This window comes from Helianthus annuus, chromosome 6 (assembly GCF_002127325.2).
Source record: "Helianthus annuus cultivar XRQ/B chromosome 6, HanXRQr2.0-SUNRISE, whole genome shotgun sequence".
Taxonomy (NCBI): Eukaryota; Viridiplantae; Streptophyta; class Magnoliopsida; order Asterales; family Asteraceae; genus Helianthus; species Helianthus annuus.
This window is the reverse complement of record NC_035438.2, coordinates 139,327,439-139,335,877: the sequence shown is the minus strand read 5'-3', so window position 1 is coordinate 139,335,877 and position 8,439 is coordinate 139,327,439. Positions and strand designations below refer to the sequence as shown.

At 37.6% G+C, this 8,439-nt stretch overlaps 2 protein-coding genes and 1 long non-coding RNA gene across 3 annotated transcripts; all 3 read right to left on the bottom strand.

Moving 5' to 3' along the window:
• Positions 1–568: 568 nt before the first annotated feature.
• Positions 569–5,200, bottom strand: LOC110945047. The gene is made up of 5 exons (XM_022186687.1): positions 4,789–5,200; positions 4,014–4,705; positions 3,696–3,933; positions 1,809–3,593; positions 569–1,746 (listed from the first exon to the last, which is right to left on the bottom strand). Exons 1-5 carry the CDS (start codon positions 5,198–5,200, stop codon positions 569–571), a joined length of 4,305 nt encoding a protein of 1,434 aa, XP_022042379.1.
• Positions 5,201–5,448: 248 nt separating this feature from the next.
• On the bottom strand, positions 5,449–6,507 carry LOC110945046 (putative F-box only protein 15). Its single transcript, XM_022186685.1, has one exon. The coding sequence runs from the start codon at positions 6,505–6,507 to the stop codon at positions 5,449–5,451; it is 1,059 nt and encodes a 352-aa protein (XP_022042377.1).
• A 46-nt stretch (positions 6,508–6,553) lies between these two features.
• LOC110865907 lies at positions 6,554–7,402 on the bottom strand. The gene is made up of 3 exons (XR_004860857.1): positions 7,282–7,402; positions 7,126–7,195; positions 6,554–7,021 (listed from the first exon to the last, which is right to left on the bottom strand). It is a non-coding gene; the product is annotated as an uncharacterized LOC110865907 (long non-coding RNA).
• Positions 7,403–8,439: the final 1,037 nt, after the last annotated feature.

The following is an 8,439-nucleotide window of genomic DNA, read 5'->3' as shown; positions in this document are numbered from 1 at the left end:
GGAAGTAGATGTAATTAAAAACAAGAAGAGTTCAAAACAGTCAAGTAGCTAGACAAAACAATAAAAACAAAATGCGGGGAGTCTCTTGTATCTCTTCCTGTTTTACCAATACATCCGTTCGCTTATGACTTTCTTGTATCTTCTCCTCTCCTGTACCAGATTTCGACACATAACAAAATGTTACACGCTTACAGGTGCTTTAAAATAGTAATTAAAAAGTAATTTCAGGAAGCAAATAAGGCACATAATCTACTAACTTACCTTCGTTTTGATACGGATGCGATTAATTAATCACGCAACACTTCCTGGTAGACAACATTTGATGTGTAAACTCCGCGTTGTTTGAATTCTTTGGCGAGATGTACCAACACCTTCGTACTTTGTCTTGAAATCCCTCTTGATAACGCGACATAAAGTTGTCCATGTGAAAATACAGAATCCGGTAGATAAATACCAACGTTCGGAATTTTTTGACCTTGAGCTTTATTAATCGTCATGGAAAAGCTAAGTCGAATTGGAAATTGTTTTCTTTTCAGCTTAAATGGGAACATGTCATCTTCAGAAAGGGTTAGAGGGATTCTTGGCAAAAAACTCTTTTTCCGGCATGTTGACCGACTGCAATTTCCGCATCAATAACATTTCGCATGAAACCCTTACATATCAACCGCGTGCCATTACACAGGCCATGTGATGGATCGATATTACGTAACAATATTATTGGGCATCCAATTTTTAAATGAAGCTTATGAGGCGGCAAACCACTAACATTTAGCGAATTTAAGAACTCGACCGGATAGAAGTTGCGCTGATCGTCTTCAGCTTCATCAAAACTGTAATAAACTTTTTCCTCCCCTTGAAAAATTTCAATCATTTGATTATTAATCTCGTCAACACTATCATTTTTAGTGGACAATATTGCTCTAGAGATTATATAATCTGAAGAATATACATTATCTTCAATTGATGGAAAGATGGCATGGATCAATTCTTTTATAGCGTTTTCTCTGTTGTTGCACTGAATTGTCATGTCATCGGGTATGCGGATATAATTTCCTTCGATTGGTTCTTCAGTTCCATCGCCGACTCTTAAAAGAAATTTAGAAAACCATGGATCTTTCAGCGCTCTCATATTTATGGTCAACCGCATCTTCTTAGTCAAAGACCAAAGAGGTGACATTCGTACGCTGGAGTCTACAATCTGTGCTCGAGTGCCACATTTGATAACCGGCAACACCTGTCTGAAGTCACCTCCCATAACCATTATCTTTCCACCAAATGGGAGACTAACACCTATAATGTCTTGGAATGTACGATCGACTGCCTCTATCGCTTGTCGTTTAGCCATCGACGCTTCATCCCATATGATTATTTTGGCAGAGCGAATCAGTTTAGCGGCCCCACTCTGTTTTTTAATATTGCACATTGAATTATTTTCAAGATTAAGAGGAATCTTGAATCTCGAGTGAGCCGTTCTACCTCCTGGCATATTATTAGCCGCTGCACCTGATGAAGCTGTTGCGAGAGCAATAAGACCACGTGACCGAATTTCAGCAAGCAAGGCAATGTACAAAAATGTTTTTCCAGTTCCACCTGGACCATCAATAAAGAACACGCCTGGAAGATCATTATCAACATGCATCATGATCTCATCAAACACGTTTTTTTGGTCCGGATTAAGTGAATGTTTGGCACTCAAGTGTTCAGGTTCCAAAACAATCCCATACTCTTCTTGTAACTCACGATAACCTGCATCTTGTAAGTAACATCGTCAGTTATCTTAGGAAGGTCGAATTCATTGAAATTTTTACCCATGGATTGTACCAAGACACTTATTTCGGTAAGAACCATATTTTGAACTTGTTCTATACTTTGACAGTGTAACTGATGATCTTCAGATAGTGAATCAAAGTGGTCATTCCATAACTTTCGAATATCTCCAGGTTGGCAAAAAATCATTATGGTCGCAAATAACCTTCTAAGAGCATTGGGAAACTGAAACGTAGAGGCTTCTTCGAGACATTGTGACAGATATTCATCGTCTTCTATTAAGCCTAACTCAAGAGCTGCTTTCCGAAATGTCGCACACCGTTGACCATTAACTGTGCAAAGATGTTCGAAAGAAGTAGGCCCTCTGACATTTGACAAAAGTAGGCGTAAGTAGTACCTTTCTCCTTCGGCTGGATTAGCGGAAACGATACAACCTCTTTGTTTTTTACCGAAACGACGACTCCAACGGCGTGTGCTTCCATTCCAAGTAAAGTGTTTTGGAAAATCTTTATACAAATGTACCCTTGCTGTTTCATCGTTTCTATTCTGATCAAAAAATGCTGTTAGCATGGTTCTCTTATCCCTTTCCCTATCAACAATATTAGGCATCAAGTCATCATCTCTAAATCTAACCATCTGATTATTTGGGAGATGAAGTTGTAAGGCTAGAACAGCAGGAAAGATTTGAGAAAGAGAGAAGGAAAAAATTCGCCACATAGCCTCTGGGGGCGATATGTAGCGTGCATCTTGAAATCTTTTTATCTCATTAATAACAACCCCTGGCTCACTTTGATCGACTTGAATAACCTGTTTGTCATGTCCTTTATAAACATATTTGAAAAGATATTTCACAGATTTTATACTTGAGCAAACTTCAACATTCATGTGGCAGTTAAACATCATCAAAAGCCTTGGGTTATATGGGACCACCCATCTATTATCAAGTGTTTGTCCTCGTAGGTCCACTTCTATCCCGGTGTCTCTCCTTCGATACAACGGATACGAATCTTCTCCTTGTGTCGTCTGTTCGTTAAATTGTCTAGGATAGTGAAAACGACAAATTTTAGGATCACCCTGCATACAAGGACTGCTTGATCGTAAATTGCCGCAAGGACCGTGAATCATGTGCTTGACAACCATCTCATGCAATCTGGGATGTGTTAGTTTGTTAGGAATTTCAGCACACACAACCTTATCATAATGGTCCGCGTTATTGATCTTGTGTTGCGGGTACATGATTAGGAGAAAATGTGCGTGCGGCAAACCCCGCTTTTGAAATTCAATGACATAGACGTATGCCTTAACTTCCCCGAGGACATGTTTCTTGAAGAGTTGATCCTTAAGATCTTCTAATTTAGCCCGGAACACTCTTGAAACAAGGTCTGGACGATCTGTAGCAGTTTGACCAACATGTAAGTTATCACATATCTCAGGCCACTTAGGATTACATGTCATTGTAAGGAATACATCAGGCTTGCCGTCGTCTTGAACTAACGTCATCGCATCTAGAAACCGACGTCGCATGTCGCGAGGCCCCCCGATGAAAGATGCAGGCAACACAATTCTTTTCCCGACTCTGTTTGCATGAACCTCGCCAGTATTGACGCAATCCACAATACCTTGGTACAATTCGGCCCGAATCTTATCCTGGTTTCTCTCACAAAATTCTAAGCGTGACGTCTCAATTTTGATGTAAACATCAACCACAAACTGCTGTAGCAGCCTACCACCGAACAAAAGCACATTATCGGTAGATCGAATCTGGAACTTGTAACAGTAGTACTCTCGCATAGCCACGGTTGTTCTACCACTTCGTGTGTTAGCCTCTGAACGATGAAGATGTATTAAAAACAAACAGTTAATAAAAATAAAACGCATTACGCTATTTTTATGATCTTCACTTAAAAAGGATAACAAATTGTTGGTACCTTCCATTTCTCCTTCGATGTTGTCATTGTTGCGAACCTCATTGATTGATACTCCTTGACGTGGTATGTTAGCATGCCAACCCGACTCACCATTAGGAAAAAATAAAGGATACGACAATCGATCGTAACAACTGAAGTACGGCTGAATAGTTTGTCTATATTCAGACCTACCGTACACTACAATACTTCGTTTATACGAAGTGATATTGTCATTACCTTCAACCCAAATACCAGCAACCTATATAATTGTGAACTATAAGTAAGTAAAATAAGCAATTATATTAAATAATTGCAATTAATATAATATATTATATATACCTCCGATGTCGTTGGTCGGTTGTACACCCTTTGGTCAAGTTCAACCGAAGTATTCAAAGTGACTCTATAGTTGTCCAGAGGTCCTAGTTCCGCAAGTCTTCTAAATGTATCGACATATGGGTTTGTAGAAAGAACGCGTGTTAAAATCTGAGTAATACGCCGATCAAGATTTGGCCATCGGAGTCTGTGATCTAACTCAGTATCAGGATCGTAAAAATACAACTGCAAGTACCTAGGAGTCCCATCCCTCGGAACTAATTGGTCGATTCTGTGATATATTCCTTTATGTGCACGAAAAGTATATACGCCGTCTCTCATATTGTTCAATGTATCATCCAATGTCACACCCATTGAGGCAAAAGAAAAATTGGTGTTATAAGCACGGATGTTTTGCCTAAACAAATCTCCAATTTCATCTTGAGACGTGAAAAGTCGGTACAATTCCTCTGGAATTTCTAAGTTTGCTAACACGGTTTTCCCACTCATACAACAAAAGGTATCAAATTCAAATTGAAATCGTTTTGCTCCACAATTAGGACATGCGCCTCGTTCCTTTAAAACACGATGCTCTCCAGGTACACCATTGTAAACAAAATTATAAGGATCATCTTCTACGCTCCCATGTTGGAGGGAAGGTTGATCAACTACTTCAGCAAATTGGGGTAATAAAGTACGCGGATGAATTTGAATACCTAAAAAAATTGGTGTATTAAGTAATGAAGGTTGTAAAAGATGTCAAGTTCGAAAAAGAAATCTTTGTTAAATAAATAGAAACCTCGTGATGTTCTATGCCTGACTACGTCAATTACATCATCTATCGGGGTTTGGTTGACTTGACTGCCATTTGAAATACGCATTCCATTATCGTTTGGTGTATTAGAACATCCTTCATTGTACTCCTTGCATTTTGTAGTAGAAACACTTGAGGCGTTCTCATTTGTTGTTTGTGGAAATTGAGTAATATTAGTTTGTAAACTTCTTAACGGTGTCCTTTCTGTTGACCTATTATTCATTAAAGATATTGATGAAGCACTTTGGGGGGCATCACCACTCCCAAATTTAGATACTTTGTTATTTTCTTTGCGTGCAGCATAGTATCTTTTTTGATACTCTTTTCGTTTTTCAGCTTTAGTAGATGCACTCGAGCTAGAAGCATGATTTCGAGGGTTTGAGAGTCCATTAGTCATTGTAAATTGATAAAATGACAAATACCTTGCAAATTAAATAAAAGAGAGTTATCATAGATGATGAAATTCTCAAATCATAACAACATTCCAACACATAACTTAGAGAAAAACAAACCGAAGGATAACATTGAAATACATAATGATAACATTAAAACACATGACTTAAACGGAATATCATGACTTAGAGAAAAAAACACAAATCCTTAAAACATTGACATACATAATGATAACATTAAGTGAAAGCCAATCTAAATACTTGGTGAAACAATGGTCTGCACAAACACCGCACCCTTAAAACCTCGAAACCAAGAAACGGGATAAAAACATTTGAAGGGCTTCATATCCATTTCAATTGTAAACAACTTCCCTAATTTAGTCATCACAAACCAATTACCATTTGTCACATAATGTGTTATATCGCACCACAATGACAATGATATCGGGGGGATCGGAGGACATGATAAGACCTTAATCCAGTAATCCCCTTGTAGTGTCCATAGGTCAATTGTCATCTCAAACATGCCAGTGCTAGCAAACATGTGAAGCACATTTTTTACATTAACTAAAACACCTTGAACCATTCCATTAGAAGGAACGGGTGGAAAGCTTATCTCCTTGAACTGCTCCGAATTAACATCAAAACAAATCACCACATTCGTACCTCCAATCCAACATTCGCAAACAGTGAAATATAGAGTACCACCACAAAATGTGCCAGCTGACCAATTGAAATGAGGGCTTAGGTACTCTTGTCTTGTTATGAAAGGAATATTTCTCCAAGAGTCTACTTCCCTAGAATAAACATAGACACCAAGTACACCACTCCTACGCTTTATATGCAAGACCTTGTAATCATCGTCAGCGTCAACGTACAAACCAATGGCATCAAGGTTATTTATATAGAATCCATGAGAATCAGGGGTTGACAAACGCTTGAAAGCAGTAGTTGTTGGATTCCAAAGAAGCAGCTCGTATGTATGATTCAAGCAAACACACAACAATCCGTTCAAATGTGAAAGTATTGAGACATCATTATTTTGGTGATGGAATGGAAATGTAACTATTGAGCTTGGACCATAGTCATTGTTATTAGAGATGATTGGACGAACAGAGCACGTTAGGTCGTCAATTAGTAGAACTCTCTGGTTAGATGAAACTACTGAGCGAGAACAATGTATCCTTACGAAATCTTGTGTTGACAATAACGCATACCATTGCTTACATACACTCTTAGAACGACCTACATCCTTTGCTGGCAGCCTCGTTAATATCTCAAACACGATTGTATGAGTAGGAAGGTCAGCCATGGTTATACCTTCGTTTAATACAGATAATGATTATTTAGTTGTCCAATCTAAGAAGATTATACCTTGGTGAAACAAAAAGCATACTTCTACAATTACATCAATATGAGGGAAACAAAAAGCAAAACACGAAACACCAAGAGAGACTTTAATATTCAACAACTAAACAAATAACAACACCAAATGTTTCTAACTTAAACACAAATTGGATAACGATCCATAATTTACATATCCCGTGCCTCGACCATATCCGGTTCGTACGTAATCGTACTCAACTCCGTAGACTTCAAAATATTAACTGAAATAACAAATAAAATATAACTTTTATTAAACTACATGAGCCATTAGATCTAACTAATTATTAGAATGTTCATGTGTAAAGCATAACATACTATCTGGTAGATGAACCAACTTGAGACGTGATACATATATGATAGACCTTTGTTGCACGGCTCGAATGGAACGTATAACATCGGAAGGCTTCAGGGCAGACAAAAACAATTGTATTGTGTGACCACTGTATATTACGATTTTGGGTTAAAGTTCTTCTAATAATAATATTTTCTTACATATAACGTAAATATTATGTTTGTAATATGTTAATAATAAATAATAACGTACGTCTTATCTTGAAGAGAAAGTTCAAAACAACATCGATCACGTTTGCCTTCTATTATTCTCCCAACCACATCTAAAACCAAATCAGTCAAATCGTATAGACCATATATAAAGTTTTATATATTTAATAAAAATTATAGATAGAGAATTAATATGTACCAACAATATCCATTTGAGGTCTCCTGTCATGCTTCAATTCTATAATGGAAGGGACCAATGGATATAAAGAAGCACCCCTTGGAATCGTAAGCATAAGTGAAGAAAGCTTTGTATATTCGTTGATGACAATTTTCTTCTCGGACCAAACTAACACGTAATTCTGGTACTTTGGGGACTCAAGATAGTTGAGATTCTCAATTTGGAAATGATTCAACGAAAAAAAACCACCCATCAATGACGCGTCATTATATTTGTGTATCAAATTTTGTGGGACGAACGCAACAATTTTTTGTCTCTAAAATGAAAAGAAATTTAGTGGTGGAAAAACGCTTACTCGTATAACACAAAGTAAATTAAAATAATGTTCTTACGTGTTGATCAAGAAATATAACCACTAATCTCTTTCCATCGACGTCATGCCAAATAAACTCCACCTTAACAAAGATTATATTATACCATGCTCTATCATTTGTCAATGATGAAAATTCTTCAACGGAAAAATGATCAGACATATCCTATTAAGTGTTCAATATTAGTTAACTAAAAAAATAAAAACTCCAGAAATAAAATTTAAACTAAAACATGATTAAAATTAAACAGCAACAAATTTAAATTTAAACTAATACATAATTAAAAGTTACATAATTAAGATTCAAACTAATTCGAGAAAAAAAAACTACAATCATCATAAAAGTTGTTCTAAGGTTCCCAAACCATTTTTTCATCCAATGGTGGTTCGTAAACCGCCCCAGGGTCAGTTTCGTACCCTTCAGCCCAGGTCGGTAGTTCTTGTGTTTGACTGTAGTTTTCCACATAAGGGGGGTTTGAAGGTGGAGGATGCATAGGAAGTATAGGAGTGTTTGGCACCGGACGATGGCACCCCTCAACTTGTAGTCCACCAAATTGTAGTTGAGCGAAGGTATAGTCATACGCCCAATTCAACTCTTCATCCGTCCAACCAAATGGATCATCATATTCAGGGTTTGCCAATGGAGGTGGGGTTGAAACCGAAGATGGGGTTAAAACCGGAGGTGGGGTTGACACCGGAGGTGGGTTTGAAGTTAGAGGGTTTGAATCAGGAAGGTTTAAATGGCGATCGGATGATCGTCCATGGTTTGTTGATCCTAGTGATTCAACGGGAATTGGATAACCACCGCC